Here is a 21,176-nt window from a genome sequence, read left to right as displayed (position 1 = left end):
TACATATTGTGAATGTGGTTATAACTGTGTGATTTTTAAATGTTAAAAGGTGAATGAACTCTTTTGAGAGGTGGATAAACTTGTGTAGGAGGTGGATAAACTCTTCTGAAATTTCAGAGTTGGGTAAACTGTGTTAACTTGTGTTTAGCCTCCAATACATCCCTGATTCTACGGGTACGGATCAGTTTTACAGCTACACTGTACAAATCATCCTACAGTTAGTCAGTTACAAATATTTTACCATTACAAAAATATTTTTCAGTTACAAATCAATGGTCTACGCACAAAACCTGTCCCACAGTTACAAATCTTTTTGAGACTGTTCTGGCACTTTACGGTTGAACAGCCACAGCCACAGCAAATACCCCTGAGGTGGGTAAAGTATTGTCGAATGATAAAAGAAAACCTTTTTATTAAGCCAGTTTTATCCACCCTTAGGATAGTGAATATCTTCCTGTCAAAAACTTGGCTTGGCTCTCTATGTCTGTGGCCACTGATGAAAAGGGACCCATAAGAGCTCCTTTCTCTTTTCACCAAAGGGGGTCTGCAACTGAGACCAATTGTAAAGGACTCCTTACAAAAGCCAAGTCAGGCATGGAATAAGCTTGTCAAGACTTTCCTGACTGCGCAGCTGATATGGCTTTAGTTATTTCCGGAGGTGTTCAGAGCTTTTCTAGTCTGTTTCATAAGTCTTGAGGCAGTGTTGAGATGTTCTCTCTCCACCATTGGTTGTGTACAAAAGCAGTCTCAGCGGTGTTTCTCAGAACTTTTTGTGTGACGCAAAACATAGTCCTGAAGTCTGACCAAAACCAACTCAAGTTTGCAATTGACATGCAATCTTTAATTGTCAATTCATATTTACAAACCTGATTCATATAAATTTAGAAATATCCTTTCAGAACATGTACGCTTTTCCATACGTTTCAAGGCTTAGTAAGGTGAACACCACACCAACTCCGAATCAGGATAATATAGAACTGAATAGTTTGGTGTATTTCAAAGCAGAACATGTAAGTCTAACATAAAAAATACAAACTAATCTACATGATCTAACTATCATCACTTAAAGGTGCAGTCAGTGATTGTGCAGATGCTTTTGTCCAAGCAACGTAGGACTTTTGACCAAACAAAATTGATTTGATTGATTTTAGACCAGACAAAACACACCAGCAATGCAACTCATCCCACCATTCAGTATTCCCAGAGAAACTCCACACAATGTTTCACTTTTGTTTGAGGAACAGGCTGCCCCCACTTTGTTTTTGTTGCCATTTTTTTAGAGCCTTGGCTGCCTACAGGGATCGTGTTTAAGCGCTTTGAGTGTTGAGAAAAGCACTATATATATATAAGTTGTTGTTTTTTTTAACTTTGTACTCACGGGATGGGCAACAAGCCGATCGTGAGGTGTTTGCTGAATGTGACAAAAAAACATTATGGGCTTGAAATTGTGTAAATGCTGACCTCACCTTTAACTTGGCAATAAGCAGAACTACTCCAGGCAAAGAGTTTATGCATGCTTTGAATCACTATCTGTTGATGACATTTCAAATTAAAATATGTATATTTTGTGCAAATGTGAAATTACGCCAAATGAGCTGATTTAATAACCAGCACAAGCAATATGTCCTTTAGGCCTAATTGATGAAAGAACTGATTTAAATATTATATTACTAATTGAAAAGTTGTGATGTTACTTTTGCAACAAAATAGAGGGGGGGGGTGTTGTTTGTTTTGTTTACATTTGTAAGAATTTTGTTTACAATTCACAAGGATTGATTCATGCTGCATGTTTTCTCCGCAGGGTAGGACTACAGTATCTATCTGCATCTGTGGTGTGGTAGGCAGCCAGTTTCTCAGGAGGGAGAAGTAATATGAAACCAGCCGATAGAAACATTTTCATCCATCAGTGTAGATCCTGCCCACTACCTCCGGCTCATCTCTCGAAGACAAAACTTCTGGACTTCCGGCCTGGGAAAAGAAGGACTGATTCCAAAGCAGAATACTAAAAGGTGTACTAAAGAAGGTAAATTCTCAAATCTGTGACCAAAAACAGATACTGTCGTATCAGATATTCAGACTCAGGCCAGAAATTAAGTCCAAATATCTTGTTTACAACATAACAAAAATACACCATTATACTGTGAGTGCTGAAGTCAAAACCGTATCCCAAAAAGAAGGCGCAAAATTGCTTTAATGACTACACAAAGCCTGAGTGGATCGCACCCCCGAACAATTCTTGAACACCAATATTTACACCCCTCCTTAGATATAAACATTTAGATTTAGATATAAATATAACCGTAACACAAGTTCAGAGGTTTACACAAAGTTCAGGGGTTTATACAGTGATCACAGGTCACACATCGTTCATGGGTTACATATCGTTCACTCGTTTGCTCTTTTACTAGCTGTTTTGAGTAGAACCCGCCTCCGATGACATCTTTATCTCTGCAGCTGCAAGGCCAAGCATGTTTTTTTTCAAACAGGCTTCTCCCATCCACAGTGAGACACAAAGCAACAAGAGAGACATATGGATACAGAGCGCACGTAGGGGGAATTCTGGTAGAATAGCTTCATGTTAATATAGTTAAACTTGTTATTTAATATGTTATAAAAGTATGTTAGTTAGGAATAACTTCAGTGTAATGTGTATTACACATTTTACAGTTTCAAACTCGTTCTCTCATACAAACCATAGTGATCATTTTACACCACTATACTTCATGTTTTCACATACTTACAAACTTGATTTATGATTGCAATGTGAGAAACAGTCTCAAAACTGTCTATTTGAGTAAAACGTAAAACTTTATGAGTAAAATTAAAAAATAAAAACTCTTGCGGTGTCATGTTTCAGGGCTTACTTGGTAAACCACTATCCTTCTTCTTGAGTCTCCTCCTCTAGATCCCTTGACCAACACTAGCATGAGACAAAGTTCGCACACACACACACACACCCACACACTGCCCAGTGCACCAGACCCTCAGGATAGCTCCACTGTCAGAATCATGGAGACGTCTCGCTCTAACGCTCCCTCCTACCTGGCGTGGTCCATTTTCAACACCTTCTGCTGCTGCCTACCCTTGGGCATAGCTGCCATCATATTCTCCACCAGGGTAAGTACTCATCATAAACTCCTCTAGGGTAAGACAAATGAGTATGGGGCAAATTACAGGATGGGCGAAGAGGCTCCACATTTAGAACTTTGACCCTTCGAAGAAGGTAGTTTGCTTTTACAGACTTTTACAGATTTGTATTGTTTTTTATGTTTTTTATATTTTATGAACTGTGTGTAGGCTAGTAGAGCAATTTTTTGAACATTTTACATTGCATAATTTTAAAATCTGCAGAAGAAATACATTTGTCAACTAGTGAACATTTTTATGATCAAGGCAACACACAGTACTTTGATTTTTCTGTTTAGCATAGGTTTACTATGTCTTATTTCAACACATAAAAGCATATGACAAAAATAACAACAAATGTCAAAGCATAACGTTGCCCTCATCCTGTAGCACTGAAAGCCCAGTATGTGAACAATTCCATGAAGTCAAACATACAAAGAAGGATACAAGGATACAAGGATACAAGGAAGTTTATTGTCACATGCATATAGTTACTGGATGTAAGAAATGCAGTGAAATTATGTTTGGTGTCAGCCTATTTGTGCATTTATGGGGGTAAAAAGTGCAGTAGAAGAGGGGTTTAGTAGATTAAGTGGCAAGGGCTGCATAAGAAAGGTGGGGGAGGATTGGGATGGGGGGGGGGGCACCAACAAGGAGCACCCAAGAGCAACAGGGGCAAGGAAAAACTCCCTTACCAAGGAAGAAACCTTGGGCAGATCCACGGCTCCAAACACACACACAATTACAGTATGTGTAAGAAGTGGAGTGGCCATGCTTCACTGCATTGACTGACCACTTGTGTTCTTTAAAAAAAATGTATGGACTTGAAGTCCCCCCATTCAAATCGCTGACTGCACCTTTTATGTCACCACGTTTATGTCTATATCTACGATACTCAACAGACACTTTTATCCAAGGGGACTTACACAGATTTCAGCAAACATTAACACTTACATTACAGGTCAAGTCATATAGCCTAAAAATAAATAAATAAACAAATACATAAATAAATACTAATATTAGTAAAAGACTAAATGAAATCCTACATTCTTTAAGGTGAACAGCGCATATACTGACAGCTTGTGTTCTTTTAAGGTGAACAGCGCCAATATAGCTGGAGACCAGGCCATGGCGGAGAGTGACTCCAGGACAACAAAGTATCTCAACATCGCCGCCCTGGTGTGCGGCATCATCTTCCTGATTATCATTGTGTTGACGTTCATGGGAATGTAGTACAGGAGATGGAAGTGCAAGCAAAGCCTCTTTTAGGCCTAATTGATTAAATTATATTATATTACTAATATTAACTAATTGTGTTAGTTGTGTGAGTATTACTCTTGCACTGCGACAAAATGTGTTACCATGTAATGATAATCTTGACAAATAAATAAAGTGTTTGGTTTCTTGTTCAAAAGGCCATGTATACTTATGTTCATTTTATCTAGAAACAGAATTGTGGTACGAACGTGTTTGTGTGTGTGTGTGTGCGCGCACTATTAGACTAATAGTTTTTATTAGTCTCTTTTTCTTTTCTGATATGAAAATGGTTTGGTATTATTCAAAATCAGAATTTGCTAAAAATCTGCTTTGAAAATTTGCTAAAAACATTTTCATAGCCTGCTAGTTCTGGGCTAATTGTTGCCATGCGTGACTCCGTGAGTATGTGGGGTCTCAAGTGGAAGCCGGATATGGGGCCTCAAGTGGAAGCCAGATTATTAGGAGCACGAAAGTACCAGATGCCTCACACATGAAAGACAACCACAGTCTGAGGACAGGGCTGCATTGTGTCCGACACAGACCAGCGAGAGAGCAGTGTGTGTGTGTATGAGAGAGAGATAGTGCTAAAGTGAAATATGATGTACAGAAGAAAGTGGAAAAAGTGAGTGAGTGGGTGAGTAAGAGCAAATGAATGAATGTGTGAATGAGTCAGTGGGTGAGAAAAGTGAGTGAGTGAGATGCATCCGAGTAAATGTGAGTGTGTGTGTGTGTATATGTGTGTTTGACAGAGAGAGAGAATCCGTGAGTGCGTGTTAGTGAAAGAGAGAGAGAGCATCAGTGTGTGTGTGTGTGTGTGGCCATGTGTGTGCTGTGCTGAGAGCTGTGTGTGTGTGTGTGTGTGCTTAGGACTGTGCTGAGGGCTGATTGTGTCTCCTTGCTGTGGCTCCAGTGGTATGCCATGAGACGGCGATAACTTCAGCAGGGATCAGGGGCCCCCGGGCCCTTTCCCTTCAACAGCCCCTCCAGCTGCAGGAACACTGCTGCCTGTCTGTGCCTCCGGAGGATTCCCAACATCTTCTATATGCACACACACACACACACACACACATGTACACATGCACACAGTAAACACAAAAACACACTGGGATACAGTGTAACTGAAAGCCTAATTGGGGAAAATTGAAAGCTAACAGGGGGAGGAGTACGGAAAGAGTACTCTGCCTAATCGCTGCTCACACACACACACACACACACACACACACTTCTGACACAAACACAATGAAATGGCTGCTCCTCAGCTTTGTTTACTGAAAGCGAAAGCTCAATGTCAACAAAATATCCTAAAGTCAAAGAATCACGGTTCATGAAACACAACTAAGGAATCGTGTCTGAATCAAACGTTGTGCACTTCATCCTGCCTCAGGGGTACATGACTGTTGATGTGTTTATCAGGGAAAGACACAGAAACACACACACGCATACACACACACTTATCTTGCTGTGTTTTGCCATGCTAGGACAGAATTTGCTGTTTTGTTGTAATAAAATAAAACTGTCCATGCATGCCACTGTTCATGTAGCTGCTGTTTAGCTTGCATTCCTTACCACAACCACAATGTGGTTTAGAGGGGGCAGCCGTGACCCACTGGTTAGCACTCTGGACTTGTAACTGGAGGGTTGCCGGTTCGAGCCCCGACCAGTGGGCCGCAGCTGAAGTGCCCTTGAGCAAGGCACCTAACCCCTCACTGCTCCCCGAGCGCCGCCGTTGTAGCAGGCAGCTCACTGCGCCGGGATTAGTGTGTGCTTCACCTCACTGTGTGTTCACTGTGTGTTCACTGTGTGTGCTGTTTGTGTTTCACTAATTCACCGATTGGGTTAAATGCAGAGACCAAATTTCCCTCATGGGATCAAAAAAGTATATATACTTATACTTATATGTTCCTAACTCTATACAGGGCACATGAACACACAGGCACACACGCACACACACACACACACACGCATCTGCATACCAGAAGAGGCTCAGCTGCTGATACTCACGTCGTCTGTGTGAGCATCCCCGCTGACCATCTGGGTCCGGCCGAATAGTGAGGCCATTTTCAGGGCATCTGGATGGGAGCTTTCGGTAGTTTTCAGGGCATCTAGGTGAGAGCTATCTGCTGGGGCAGATACCCCCGAGCTGGGCAGTCCCAGTCTGGCATGGAACAACTGCTCCAGACACACCTGCAGCGTCTGGAAGGGGGTAGAGAGATGAAGACTTAGGCGGGGATCACATCGACCAGCGGCAGGTTTCCTATTGTTCGCTATGGTTCGGCAGCTAGCGCTAGTGTTGAACAAGCTAAGCGTTGACCTTGGTTCAACTTTCAAATCGCAACGCGAGCGTATTCAATTGTCAGTTAAACCAACACCAAATAGTTTTTGTATAAGAATGTTTCCAAAATCGTTTCAGTGGTTCATCAACTCGTAACAGGGTGAACGGCACTTTTGCATTCGCTTCGTGGCCCTCTAGCGGCTATAACCGCACTATGTAAGTTTGCCAGATCGGGTAGCGGATCTGTAGTTCGATGGAATGAGACATAAGAAACTACAAATTTGACTTGTATCTGATGTTGCAATACATTGTACTTTCATAAAATCATGCAACATATTCTACTTTGTCTGTGGACATTGTTATTTGCACAGCCGGTGCTGGATAAACAAACAGCCTGAGTGCGACAGTGGAAAAGTTCTTTGGTGTTGCTTTAAGGCAAACCGTTTGTGTTACCATAGAAACGAGATAGAACTTATTATGGTCTGAGTGTTGCGTTACACTTGCCGCTGGCCAATGTGATCCCCGCAACAAGTGCCAACAAAGTCCATCAAACACCAACAGTTGGATCAGTGCGCACTGTAACACCAGGGTTGGGTAGTAAGGGATTATGTAATCAGATTACAATAATCAAGTCAACCCAGATTACGAAAAAAATGTGTAATCAGATTATAGTTAAATTGTTGGGGATTACTTGATTACTTTTTTATGATTGCCTAGCTAATGTTTTAATTTGACAAGCAGCCTATTTGTTTGTTCACTACATGTCATTATAATCCAATTGCCTGTGTAGTTTCTTTACAAGAAAAAGGTTCAAATCAAAACCTAAGATGGAGGAGCCAAGACTGTGTATGAAGAAAATAAAAAAATAAGAATGTGTATGTCGTGTGCAAGTTTTGTAAAAAGTAATCCTAAAGTAATCAGATTACGTTACATGTGTTGGGTAATCCAATTGATGTACTGATTACAAAAATTGCCATGTGATCAGTGGTCAGTAATAGATTACATGTCAAAATAATCTGACCCAACCTTGCTGTAACAACTTCCACCAACGTATTAACTGTTGCCTACTGCCAACGTAAAAACCCAATTTTCCCCCAACGTAATAATTATGACATTTGCAGGAAGTTATTATGTTGGTAGGAAGGTTAAAGAAGTTATTACATTAACTTCCCACCAATGTAATAAATCACTGATTTAGAGATATTATATGTGTTTTATCACTTGTAAGGGTATAGTTGTCAAAAGTTGTCACCATGTAAACCATCTACAGTACTACAGTATAACATTGTTGAAGATATCTAGCATACAACATGCAGCTGTTGGTCACATACTACAGGTTATGATCAATTGCCTACATCAACCGGTGCCAGGGCATATCTACATATTCCACATGTAATGATATCAAACTTAGCCTAGTAAGTCTTTGCATATAGGACAAACACACGCACGCATGCATGCACAAACACACACACACACACTATTAGCATATAAGGATGACAGGCTCATTAAAGACAGTTAATCTTTGGGAATATTTTTGGCGAGAATCTGAAAAGGTTCTCGCACATTAGATACAATTATTGTACCTGAGCAGACACCATGGCCATCTATGATTTACTAAAGATTGATATCTTCAAAAAAAATAATGAGTGACCAGCATCAACCTATTGTAAAATATGTTTAGACCATGTTACAAGTGATTTTGTTATCATATCAAATCAATTAAAATAATTTTCCAGACTAAATAGCAATGTTGTTTTTCAAATACACACCCATTTGTTTGTTGTGAAATTTTAGGATTAATTACATTTGAAAATTCGCTAATTTGGCAAATATTTATAATGTATCACATTTGTGTGTTTCACTGATTGAAAATAATTACGCTACACCTGACCTAACAGTGCACCCTGTTTGTGACATGCCCTGCACATGGCCCCCTGGCCAATGGATGATGTCAGGATCTGGCCTGGACTAGAGACTTTGTGCCACCCTGGTGGCCATTCTGTATATTGTTCTGTCATGTGCTCTGTATTTACCTGTCTGACCCATTCTCCTTATATGGTCTGCACTTCCTGTCTTGTTAGTTTCCCTCCGTTTCTGCTTGCACTTGTTCCCCGTTATTGTCTAGTTGGTCTCGTCCAGTCCTCTGTCTTTCTGTTAATTAGTCTGTGTATTTCTACCCCCCTGTTCCTCTGTCCTTGGTCAGATCGTCTCTCTGTTTTGTCTGGTCAAAGTCCTGTATGTTCGTAAGTTTGTAGTTAAGTTTGTTAAATAAAGTGTGTTTTCTACACTTCAACTTGTAAGAGTCTTGCGCTTCGGTCCTCCTGCTGTTCGCTGACAGATGATGAGACATATAATACAATACTGAAGGCTCTTCACTGGTTCGCCCGTCGGTATGATTGCTATGCTGAGTGTATAAGCTAAGCCGTGAGGCAGCCGTGGCCCACTGGTGGGCAGCCATGGCCCACTGGTTAGCACTCTGGACTTGTAACCGGAGGGTTGCTGGTTCGAGCCCCGACCAGTAGGCACCGCTGAAGTGCCCTTGAGCAAGGCACCCAACCCCTCACTGCTCCCCGAGCGCCGCCGTTGTAGCAGGCAGCTCACTGCGCCGGGATTAGTGTGTGCTTCACCTCACTGTGTGTACACTGTGTGCTGTTTGTGTTTCACTAATTTACCGATTGGTTTAAATGCAGAGACCAAATTTCCCTCACGGGATCAAAAGTATATATATATATATATATATATATATATATAAGCGTGTTTGGCAAGGTAGCTGGCCGTGGTCCTGGAATGCCTGAAGCAGAGATCATGATAGAGCGATGGCCGATTGCACCCCTACAGAGCAGAAAGGAAGCCCACTACTGAAATTACATTAGCGCTTGCAGAGCAAGTCGTAGATCCGCTAGTTTGGAGCGGATGCAGAACTGGTAGGCATCTGAGGACCAACGGCCCAGTATTTTGATTTGCTGCTCTGATAGGCGTGCAGCTGTTGTAGCAGCTCCTATCCTGAATGGATGCGCAGAGTAGCGGTCTGTGAGAAAACCAGATTTGACTAAGATAGATTTTAAAAGAGTCTGGAACCTGTGACAGGTGATGGGTACCCCTTCGTCTGAAATGAAGAGTAGGCTATGCTTGAGCTGACCAATATGAGATGTTGTGTGATAGGTATTGGAAAGGCTGAAGATCTGAGGTGGTGTTGAATATGAATATGGAGTGCCCTTCTCGGAACTGATCGGTTTAACTCTGTTTGATAGTAAACCTAATTGTGTTCTGGTCTAACTACTCAAGATCTGCAATGCACGGGTGGACATTGGAATGAAATGAGACTAGGGGCATTTTTATACAGTCCCCATATTGTAATCAAATTTAAAAAATGTTGTCACATGACGGTAGGATAAATTAGCCTTCTCTAGCAATGCAATCACTGTTTGGCTTTGCTTAGTAGGCTAACTTAAGTTTATGTGACATATTGGTCATTGTCTTAATAGTGTGCTAGTAGTACCTTTGATTGCAGTAATGATGATTGTAGAGAGAGTGGTCTTGTACGGAAAAGTTCCACTTCAGACAGTAGGCCTAATTGAAAAGAACTTGAACTACTCCACCCAACAAACACAGACTGATGGTGCACACTAGGCCCAACTGTTTGCGTTTCTTGAAGTATCTTGATGTTTGTTGAGGTGGTATGCAAGCACCTGAAGAGTGCCACTGTACATTGTACGATTTCCGTGCGATTACACAGTCGGACAGAAATCATGGGAGTTGTACTGGAGTCGCTGCGCTGTCACGTCAACTAGATCACTAGAACAAGTTTTTCCAAGGTTTCTCCCGTTTTTTAGCCCTATCCACCAGATCCCTACTGGTTTGTTATTTCTCCTGGGAAACTCCCGTAATTTGCATGGTCCAAACTCTTTTATGAATAATCGGGCCAATATGTTTGTCTAATGTTGACCAGTTGCGAGATCTTGTATTAAACGCATTATACTCACACAATCCACACACCATATACAATTTCAACCAGTTTGTCACCTCAACCTGGCAACCAATGACCCAGTTGCGCAATCGCGGAAAGATTAATCCGAAAGCACGCTAATAGAAATGGCAGGTGAAGGCGGCGTTCCCGCAAAGAAACCGAAATATAGCTGTAAATGTCAACAATATTGGACAACAATTTACATGCATTTTACCCATATCGACAACCTCCACGCTTTTTGCAAAATCAACCACACCAGTTTGGTTTCAAAATACACTCAGTCCAAGAGAGAGCACATATTCATGTTTACAAAAGAGAGACACATTAATTGATGCTCAAGGAATGAACTGTAAATACATGTGTTTGTACCAGTGTTAAGAACTGCTACACAGTGTTTCTGTGATTTTTTGTTGTAATAAGATTACAAATAAAAAATATAAAGAAATATTAATTTATTAAGTTTTCATTTATGAGTATTGCAATGTAAATAATATATTTAACACGTACAGTACACTTAACAGCAAGAGCCTACCTCTTGCTATTCTCCGAACCGCATGTCCCCACTGTTGCTGTGTGTGCATGTGTGTGTGTTTGTGTGTTTGTGTGTGTGTGTGTGCTGCACCTTGAAGAAGGTCCTCTGGAAGGCAGGGCTGTTGTCGGAGTGCATGTCCCCACAGGCGATGTGGGCCAGGCAGTGCAGGAGCACCAGAGAGAAACCGCCCACCGACTGCAGCCTCTGCTGACGTACACTCAGCATCTCCTCCTCCGCCTGGGACAACACGCACATACACACACACATGCACGCACAGATACATACATACACGCACAGGTGCATATGCACACACACACTTACATGTGTACACATACCGGTACACTCACACATGCACGTACAGATGCATACACACATACACACACAAACACACTTACATGTATCCACACACAAACACACTTACATGTATACACATACACACACACACATGTACGTACAGATTCATACACACACACTAACACACACAGATGCATACACAAGCACACACACACACACTTACATGTATACACACACACAGATGCATACACACACATACATACATACACACACAACCACGCATGGAGACACACACAGAGATTACATGTAGATTATACATGCCATATTGGCCAATTTAGATCTAGAACTTTCTTTCTGTGTTTTAGATTGGAGAGGAATAAATATTATTGATGATGTTTATCCAAAAGAGCCCAACAGCCTCTAGAGCCACTAAGCTCTTGGCTGTGCTTGCCTGATAGGAGAAGGAGTTTCTGAAGGCATTTTGGAGGTAGTCATTATGGGGTAATTTGGAGGCTATCTGAAGCTTCACCAGGGGAACCTGTCAGACAAGACACAAGCATACACCACCACCATGTAATTTACCTTGATTACAGGAAAGAACAATTGAAATATTTGTCACAGTTCAAGTTTAAGTTTAATCAAGCTCAAGCTTGTGTGTGTGTCTTACCACTTTCTGAGAGTGTAGCATATGCAGCAGGAAATGGCCGTGTTGGTAGATGAGAAACTCTCGAGTGTTTAGACTCTCTTGACTGACAGCCTCAAGCTGCCCCTCACACTCCCACTGAGCGTCCAGGAAGTCTAAATAAGAGCGCCCCCTGTCTGCAATACACAAACATGCCACGAGGCCTAGCGTAAACAACAAACAGACCTCTGTACACAACACTGCGCTAGAGTTAATGAGGCAATAGTTCTGTCACTATCTTAGCCAAATCTTTAGTCATCAGTATCTCTGGTTTAATCAGTCTAGTTTAGCTTAATCTCAGTTGCTGTGTCCTTAACCCTTTTCGTAACAGCCACTAGAAGGCCCTTTATGTTCGTGTTGGCCTAGTTTCTTCACTTTGAAAGTGAACTCCGACGCCTACAGTATCTCTCTTATATCAGAATCTCTCTGATTTCAGGAGAGCGCACCTCGCGCTCTCCTGTTGAATTTGTTCCGTGTGGTCCTGGCCATGGGGTCTCATATTTAACGCAATTTTTGTTGTGTATAGCGGAATCCTGCACGACTCCTGCCTGTGCAGTTGACTTCTGCACGATCCCGCGAATCACTTCAGGACCCTGGCCAGAAACTTTGCAAACATGTTTTCTATTATGCTATTATGTCTTTATGCAAATTACGGAATGTGAACTTTTTGTTAAAATTATCATGGTAGTTCATGATAATTCCAGCATATGATCTTTTCTTGGTCTATCGAGTCATTTATTGTCGCTAATAAATCGTTACAAACTTGTTTTACATCGAAAGTTAATAAACATCCAGGAATGGGAAATACATTTACACCTTGGCAGTTTGGGCCAATGGTCTCTCATTCCAACTGAGCCCGCTTCCGGGTAGGATGCACCTCTGTTTCCCAACCGTATTGGCCCTTTCTTCACTCTCCTCGTTACTTACCTCCTCTGGTAGACAAATGAGACGTCCTTCAATAACGTTGAGCTTTGAACGATTTCAGGGTGTCTGTGTGTGAGTGTGTGTGTGTTGTTAAGGCCCTGCTGGTCATTCCCAGTATTACACCTTTTCTAATGCCTGTTGGGGCTCTGCCCCTTTCGTCTGTGCTGCCTTGTTACCAATCTGCAGATCATGGAGTGTGCCCATTGGTGCTGGGAGTAATGGGTGGCCCTATAAAGAAGACCTCATGGGTAATGGACTCTCTCTGCTCTGACCCTCTGACGCTTATTCCTGGTTCCTGGTGACTTCGTGGCTGCTCCGCTGGGGAGAGCCTCAGCCCATCGCTCCTCACACCTACGTTGCATTTTACACTTTTGTTTGATCACCCCTAGACATACTTTGCATTACACTATCCTTTTCCATACACTATACTGACTTTATCTTTTAATGTTAAAATAAACGTATATTATTGAACATATCGCTACAGTGTGGTCTCCCATTTAATGTCACAGCTACTTTGAGCCAGGTGGTTGTGACAGTGTGCTACTCACTGGTGCCGTCTCCTTTGAAGAGACTCATCTCTTTGTGTGTGTCTCTGGTGTGTGTATGTGTGTGTGAGTGTGCGTGTGTGTGAGTGTATCCTGCTCACAGGTGCCGTGTCCTTTAAAGAGACTCATCTCTTTGTGTATGTCTCTGGTGTGTGTGTGTGTGTGTGTGTGTGTGTGTGTGTGTGTCTGTGCTACTCACTGGTGCCGTGTTCTTTGAAGAGAGTCATCTCTTTGTGTGTGTCTCTGGTGTGTGTGCGTGTCTCTGGTGTGTGTGTGTGTGTATGCTACTCATTGGTGCTGTCTCCTTTGAAGTGACTCATCTCTTTGTGTGTGTCTCTGGTGTGTGTGTGTGTGTGTGTGTGTATGTGTGTGAGTGTTTCCTGCTCACTGGTGTCGTGTCCTTTGAAGAGGTTCATCTCATTGTGTGTGTCTCTGGTGTGTGTGCGTGTCTCTGGTCCGTGTGTGTCTCTGGTGTGTGTGTGTGTGTGTCTGGTGTGTGTGTGAGAGAGTGCATATCTTGCTCACTGGTGCCGTGTCCTTTGAAGAGACCCATTTCTTTGGCTCGACACCGGAGCTGCTGCTCCAGACCACAGAGCAGCTGGTAGAGGGGAGACAGCTCCAGCACATGCACCCACTCTGCCTCTACAACACACACACACACACATACACACATATATATATAATATAATACAGCACAGATCCAACACACACACCCACTCTGCCTCTACAACACACATACACACACACACACACACACACACACACAAACCAATAAATAATATAAGAGAAATAAATGACACAAAACTGTTCTCACACAAAATACAACAGAACTGTAAAAACAAACACTAGAAAGAGAATATATCTAAATCACTGTGTACTTTGGACTGGGTGGTGTGATTACTTTTCTTTTTAAAAAAAACCTTGGTTGGAAATGTGAAGAAGTATGCACCACACACAACATCCAGCACAAACACAGTGAGAGTGGAGAGATTTTAGTTAGCAGAAACTATACACAGGGAATCATAGCGCAGCCAGAGACTAAAGGCGCTATAAAGCTCAGACTCTATCTGACCTTCAGCACACATGCATGCGCACACACACACACACAGAGAGAGCTGTATTCACGATCGTGAGAATGTCATTCTCTATGGATGATACTGTATGAATTTGTTGGACCAGATGCCCTAACAGTTAAAAAGAGGAGTGTGTGGGAGGAATCCAGATTCCAGTAATGCCCAAAAAATGTCAGCAATCACAAACACACACTTCCTGTTGTTGGCCTGCCGATGGGCCTCGGATGAGACGGGCTTCAGTGGCTCTGTGGAACCACATGTCTGAGAGAGAGTGAGTTTGTCAGGGCGTTTTTCGACCAACGGAGAACGCGTTCTTGAACTGATTCCGTTTATTATTTGAACCTTGGTGCTTTCTATAGCCTGATGTAATCATACTCAATACTAGTCAGAATTTGAGTGTTATACTGCTTGAGTGGGACAGGATTATGGGGAGTTTTTTTCAACCGATACAGGGGGGGAAATGCCTCTGCTGGATAAAACTAACGATAAAACTTTACTTGAAGGTATCTACATAAGAGTGACATGACACTGTCATGAACACGACACTGTCATGACACATGAACCCTAACTTTAACCCTACTTTCCCCGGGCTCAGGCACCTCAGTAGTTCTGTATGAGACCGAACTCCTTTAACAAACCCTAACCCTAACTTGTCATGACAAAAACCGAATGACACTTAATGACAGAAGCGCTGTGTCATAAACGTTTATGACTTGTTTGTAATGTTTATGACATGTTCATGACAGTGTCATGTCACTCTTATGTAGATACCTTCAAGTAAAGTGTAACTGAACTAACAAATCAGAGCAATGACATAGCCTACCATGAATTCTGTTGGGAAAATAGCCAAAATCCTTTTTCTTCCCTGGTTTAGTTTGTTTTGTTTTTGATCATTTTTTAAAGTAATTGCGCTGTCAATATCTTGTACAACAGACGCAATAGCAAAATCTAAATGTATAGCTTCTTTATAGCAACAACCTATTTGTTGTAAACAAAATCAACCGAAGCACGCTCAGGTGACGTGATAGACTAGACACCGCTGCTCACCTGTTCCTCATCGAATAAATACTGCACAGAGAATTTTATTGGTGCGAGCCATTCTGGTTTGTACATAGTTGCTTGTCCAGACCGAATTTCCCGACCTCAGATTTTCTGGGCGGGGTTAAATTAGGCTGGCTTCCAGGTGTACAGTAGGCCTACAGATGACAAAACGTCTTATTCTTTGTTTTGGTATTTGCCGTTAACTAGGCCAATTCTGCCAGGAAGTTTACCTCAAAAGGAATGTTTGTTTGTCTGCAAGTTCATCCTAGGCTTGGTACAACAACAAGCGTACCTGTTATTTTTAGGGGCAGTAAAGTATTTTGTGTAGAGTTACAGTTGTTAGATTGTAATATCTATGTAGGCTACAGTCAACTCCTTCTAACAGAAACAGCCAATAAAATCGCCCTTCAAAAAGGCTAGGATACTTTTCACTTTTATAGTTTCAGTACATGTAAGGGGCCGTATTCACAAAGCCTTTTATCTTACCACTAGGAGTACTCCTAAATCGCACTAAAAGATTTTAGCTAGGAGTTTTCTCTTAAAAGTTATTCACTAAGAGTGAGTCTTCGTTGTTATGGATGACGTCATTACTCATGCACAAGCTTGACTGAAGTGACCACCTTGATTGGCTGGTGATTGTAACGCGGGAATGATTTCAAACACCTCCAAGTATCCTTGCAACATTATTAAATTAATCTGTCACCATATGCCTACGTTTGCAAAGAGGAGAACATTTTAATTTGATTCACAATGAAACGTTACATTTAATTTACCTGTTGACAATGAGTAGTTTTGGTTGTTGGTGTTGGTGGCATTATTGCATCCCTTTTATGCCTACAATGCAAAATTGTTTACTCGCGATTGGAAGCTCCTGTTGCCGCTTACGCATTTCAAAACATCGCGATGTGAAATGCCACAAAAAGCTGTTTGTGAATAGGTCTTAGTGAGTTAGGAGTCCTCTCGACTTCTTTTAAGCTGTCCCAGACGTAGGTGCTACTTTTAGGTCTAAAATGCTTCGTGAATTACTTTTAGTGAAAAGTTAGGAGTGACACGCCCATTATTTGTAGGAGTTGCTCCTAAATTCGCCACTTAGGAGCTACTTTTAGCCTTAAAATTCTTTGTGAATACGGCCCCAGAACCTGTACAGTGTACTTGAGTACAGAGGTTAAATACATTTTTTTCATTCTGTATGGAAAATGTTTAATTTTGCTATCCATGAATGAGACCGACCGACTGACCCAGAGGGACACACGCCATTTCATTGCTTTTTAGCTTCACCTAGTGCCCAAACAGTGACAGTTCAGTGTCGTTCCAAGTCCCTCCACCAGAAAGAGCCATGTATTGTTAAAATCAGGTACACCATAGCTGATGAATTAAAAACACACACATACACACACACAAAGAGAGAGAGAGACAGAGAGAGAGAGAGAGAGAGAGACTGATCAAAGCAGAACAGTGAGACTGACCGGTCAGCACAGGAATACTAATGGGACCTGATGGAGTACTGCCCCTCATGGCCAGCAAGTCTGAGTGGGAGAGAGGAACAGGCCTGAGAATATCACCACACACACACACACACACACACACACACACAAAAGAGCCAAAAGCACACACACCTACACATACTGTAGGCACACACACACACACTTTAATTCTATTCTTATTCACTAAAAAAACAGTAAATCATTTTGTTGTCCAAATATTTCATTTGGACTTGATGACCACAGGGATGGATTACTGCACGGGCCTACCGGGCCCAGGCCCAGGGGCCCAAGGGGTCAGGGGGCCCTGAAGCCCAAGCCTTTGCATGGAATCATTGCCTCAATATCAACAAATCAGGATGTAGGCTATGAATCTGATTGAATTTAGTATTGGCCATCCCCAAAATGCACCAGAATACAGGAAATCACATCAAACAAATTAAAAATTTTCTGGGGGAGGACCCCCAATCCCCCCCTCCCACATATACGACAATTAGTGGGGGGCCCTTAATACATCTGGGCCCAGGGGCCCGAAAGTTCATAATCCACCCATGGATGACCATCTAATCTGAGCATTATTCGAGGCTACCTGTATTGTAATTGGTTGGACTCTTGTCTTGTGGCTCCTTTGCCAATGGTCCATCTTGCTCTTCTGATGGACGGGGCTTAAGCTGCTCCTTCAGGGACTGAGGTGAGACTCCTGTAGCGGCCACCAGGTGGCACAAAAAGCACACAGTCAATCAGGTGGTCCACCTCTCAGCAACATAACGATGGAGATGTCGGTATAATCGATTTTAAATTGATTGTGCCCTGGGAATAAGAAATACTCTTTTCTGATAGGCTGGCAACCATAGTGAATAAAAGGTTGATTGAAAAGCTACTATATAGAGGCAGCCACTCTGAAGTAGTCTGTCAAAGGCGATTCAAAACGAGTCAGAAAAGTCGAGACAGGACCTATCGTCAAAATTTCGGTGTCCACCACTGTAGTTCATCCAAAACAAATCAGAAAAGGGACTCAAAGTGCTAAATACCGGAATTATCCTTTAATAGTTGCCCTGACACTCGCTTTGGACTCCTATCCCTGCTGTGCCTTTCTATATTAGCCTACAGAGCAACTAGGCCAGACAGGCGTGTCATGCGTGTGTAACTACAAAGTGGGGTCTGGGGTCATGGTTGCGCAGCAGTTGCTAGGTAATAAAGTAAACCAACCAAAGGAGAGAAAGAGTCCAACGATGCCATCATGCCAACACAAGGCAAAGCCCTCCTGTTAGATTAATCAAACTGAGCACTTATTTTAGCAACTTTTTCAGTGAAAAATGTTGCAAAGTCATCTGCTGACAGTGAAGCAGCTGATGGTGGTGGTGGAGGATTGAGAAACTTGAAAGTAGAAAAGTAGAACGTGCTATCAGTGGCGCTCTCTATCTCGCTCTGATAGAATGCTTTTGTTGCAAGTGGAACAGTGGAACATTTCCATCTCTGGATTTACGCCATTTCCTCTCAGCAGCTCTGTTGGGTATGTAGTCAGTCACACAAGCTAATGAATGAACAAAATAAACACAGTATTTCATTTTGCCAAATGGTGTACAAATGGTGAATTTGATGTTTAAATAATATTATTGGAGAACTAGCAAACATAGAATCAGAAATAGCTATCTGTGCTTAGCAAAAATGGAATCAACTGCAATCAAGCAAACTACTCATTATTCTTGTCCATGAAAGACAGTTGTACAGTATGTATAGCACTGTGTGTGTGTGTGTGTGTGTGTTTGTATGCGTGCGTGTGTGTGTGTGTGTGTGTGTGTGTGTGTGTGTGTGTGTGTGTGTGTGTCCTTTTTCACCTTTGACCGCAGACACAGAGGCGGTCCACTCTCTAGAGCTGCTCTCTATCCCAAGTGTCTGCTTGACCGACAGGCCTTCCAACACAAACACACAGAAATGCACTAAATGCAGGCACACACTGTCTGTACGTGTGTATGTGTGCTTCTGTACCAGAGCTGTGCTAGAAGTTTGTGTGAGTGTGTCTGTGTGTGTGTGTGTGTGTACTGGAGCAGTGCTGGCAGTGAGTGTGTGTACAAAAGCTATGTTTGTAGTGTGTTTGTATGTGTGGGCGTGTGTGTGTGTGTACCGGAGCTGTGCTGGCTGTTTGTGTCCTCAATGTGTTGCAGGAGTCTCTCCAGGCGGGGCAGGATTTTGAGCTGCGTGAGGGACAGTGCCCGTAGGGGGTTGGGAGGAGCAGTAGGCTGGAGCAGGCTCATGTCACTGTACCAGAACGAGCCTGACATCATGGCCTGTACACACACACACACACACACACACATGCACGCACAAACACGACATACACAGAGACAAACACACACACACACACAAACATACGCACACAAACACACATTCGCATGTGCGCACACACACACACACTCACACACAGGCACACACAAACAACATGCATACACACACACACGCATGCAAAATGCAAAAAACAATTCAAATTTGCTACATGAACCTAGTCACTAGTCTGTGTTCACTGGCATTTTCTTTGTCAGCGCTCATTCTGCTTGAAGTAATGTAAGTCAAATGTAAGTAATAAGTCAAATGGTGGGTGACACATTTTTGCAATGCTTAACCAAAAAGGTGACTGTCGGTCCCACTCAATATCAGTTTGATGTATTGTGTGTGTGTGTGTGTGTGTGTGTGTGTGCGTTATATGTGTGTGTGTATGTGTGTGCGTGTGTGTATACCTGGGCGATTTCTGCACGTATCTGGCAGAGCTCCCGCACACACAGAACAGAGACGAAGGCTGCCTCCAGGTGGGATTGTCTGCTGCTCAGCTGTTCCCACACTTCTCTCTGTCCCTCTAATCCTGACTGAGGGCCAGTTCAAGGTGAATAAACACACACACACACACATACATACACACACATATATAAACACACACACACATAGATACACAGAGACACACACAAAGGAAGTGCAAAACTAAATTCACAAGCAAAATTCACATGAATACACACACACACACACACACACACACACACACACATCTCAAAGGTGACTCTACTGTAATGCAGTAGATACACACACATTCACAGACACACACATAGACACAATTTCAAAGGGGACTCTCCTTTAGTGCAGTACACACAAACACACACACACACACAGAAGGCTGACCAATTGAAGTGTGTGACGAGCCCTGGCCTCCTCCTGGTCCTGCTGCATCCTCTCCACACACACACTGATCCTGTTCAGTCCCGTCACCAGCTCAGTCTGCCACACACACTGCTGCTCCCATTCCTCCTCATCACCTACACACACACACACAAACACACACACACACATACACACACACACACACACACAAGATAAGTGCAATTCAGGAAGAATGCGTAGATTCACAGAGCAGCAGTGTGTGAGCTCACTGCTGTGTGTGTGTGTGTGAGAGAGAGAGAGAGAGCTTGCTGGAGTGTGTGTGTGTTAGTGTGTGTATGTGTGTGTGTGTGTGTGTGTGTGTGTGTGTGTGTGTGTGTGTGTAACCCACCTTGTGTGAGAATGTTGAGTATGTGTGTAGGTAGCAGGTGTGTGAGCTCGCTGGTGTGTGTGTGTGTGTGTGTGCAGGTGTGTGTGTGTGTGTGTGTGTGTATGGTGTGTAACCCACCTTGTGTGAGAATGTTGAGTATGTGTGTAGGTAGCAGGTGTGTGAGCTCGCTGGTGTGTGTGTGTCTCCTCTGTGTTTCTGTCTGTGCAGACTCCTGCAGCTCCTGCACCACCTCACGCAGCTGCTGGTCAGACTCTGTCCACTGCACCTGCACACATTCACACACACATACACACACACGCACACAAACATACACACACAAACATACACACACACAGCTGATTGTTACATTCTGCTCAATGCTCTCTGTGTGTGTTTCTGTGTGTTTGTGTCTAACTGTATGTACGTGTATGTGTATGTCTAACTATGTACAGTGTTGGTCAGGTGTAA

The 21,176-nt window shown here is 42.7% G+C and overlaps 2 protein-coding genes across 2 annotated transcripts in view; one reads left to right on the top strand and one right to left on the bottom strand.

The window, feature by feature from the left end:
* The first annotated feature begins 2,935 nt into the window (after positions 1–2,935).
* LOC125309125 (interferon-induced transmembrane protein 3-like) lies at positions 2,936–4,598 on the top strand. Its single transcript, XM_048265847.1, has 2 exons — positions 2,936–3,117; positions 4,222–4,598. Exons 1-2 carry the CDS (start codon positions 3,010–3,012, stop codon positions 4,357–4,359), a joined length of 246 nt encoding a protein of 81 aa, XP_048121804.1. The 5' UTR covers positions 2,936–3,009; the 3' UTR covers positions 4,360–4,598.
* A 592-nt stretch (positions 4,599–5,190) lies between these two features.
* si:dkey-103g5.4 overlaps positions 5,191–21,176 on the bottom strand; it is a 24,078-nt gene continuing 8,092 nt past the window's right edge. Inside the window, exons 12-24 of the mRNA XM_048267015.1 lie at positions 20,847–20,994; positions 20,363–20,496; positions 19,930–20,055; positions 19,320–19,482; positions 19,033–19,107; positions 17,784–17,894; positions 17,180–17,239; positions 14,125–14,241; positions 12,116–12,267; positions 11,900–11,986; positions 11,245–11,391; positions 6,385–6,576; positions 5,191–5,421 (exon numbers count right to left, since the gene is read on the bottom strand). Of these exons, the coding sequence (XP_048122972.1) occupies positions 5,320–5,421; positions 6,385–6,576; positions 11,245–11,391; positions 11,900–11,986; positions 12,116–12,267; positions 14,125–14,241; positions 17,180–17,239; positions 17,784–17,894; positions 19,033–19,107; positions 19,320–19,482; positions 19,930–20,055; positions 20,363–20,496; positions 20,847–20,994 (1,614 nt within the window). The 3' untranslated portion in view covers positions 5,191–5,319. The remainder of the gene's footprint in view (positions 5,422–6,384; positions 6,577–11,244; positions 11,392–11,899; positions 11,987–12,115; positions 12,268–14,124; positions 14,242–17,179; positions 17,240–17,783; positions 17,895–19,032; positions 19,108–19,319; positions 19,483–19,929; positions 20,056–20,362; positions 20,497–20,846; positions 20,995–21,176) is intronic.

Source organism: Alosa alosa, chromosome 16 (genome assembly GCF_017589495.1).
Source record: "Alosa alosa isolate M-15738 ecotype Scorff River chromosome 16, AALO_Geno_1.1, whole genome shotgun sequence".
NCBI lineage: Eukaryota > Metazoa > Chordata > Actinopteri > Clupeiformes > Clupeidae > Alosa > Alosa alosa.
Note: the sequence above shows the minus strand (reverse complement) of the source record. Positions and strands in the feature narration are given on the sequence as shown.

What these genes read in the sequence shown, in the direction of transcription:
- LOC125309125 (XM_048265847.1), top strand. Translation starts at nt 3,010, where the DNA reads ATGGAGACGTCTCGCTCTAACGCTCCCTCCTACCTGGCGTGGTCCATT. An exon ending in CCATCATATTCTCCACCAGG is followed by an intron (nt 3,118 to 4,221) that starts GTAAGTACTCAT and finishes TGTTCTTTTAAG; the next exon opens with GTGAACAGCGCCAATATAGC.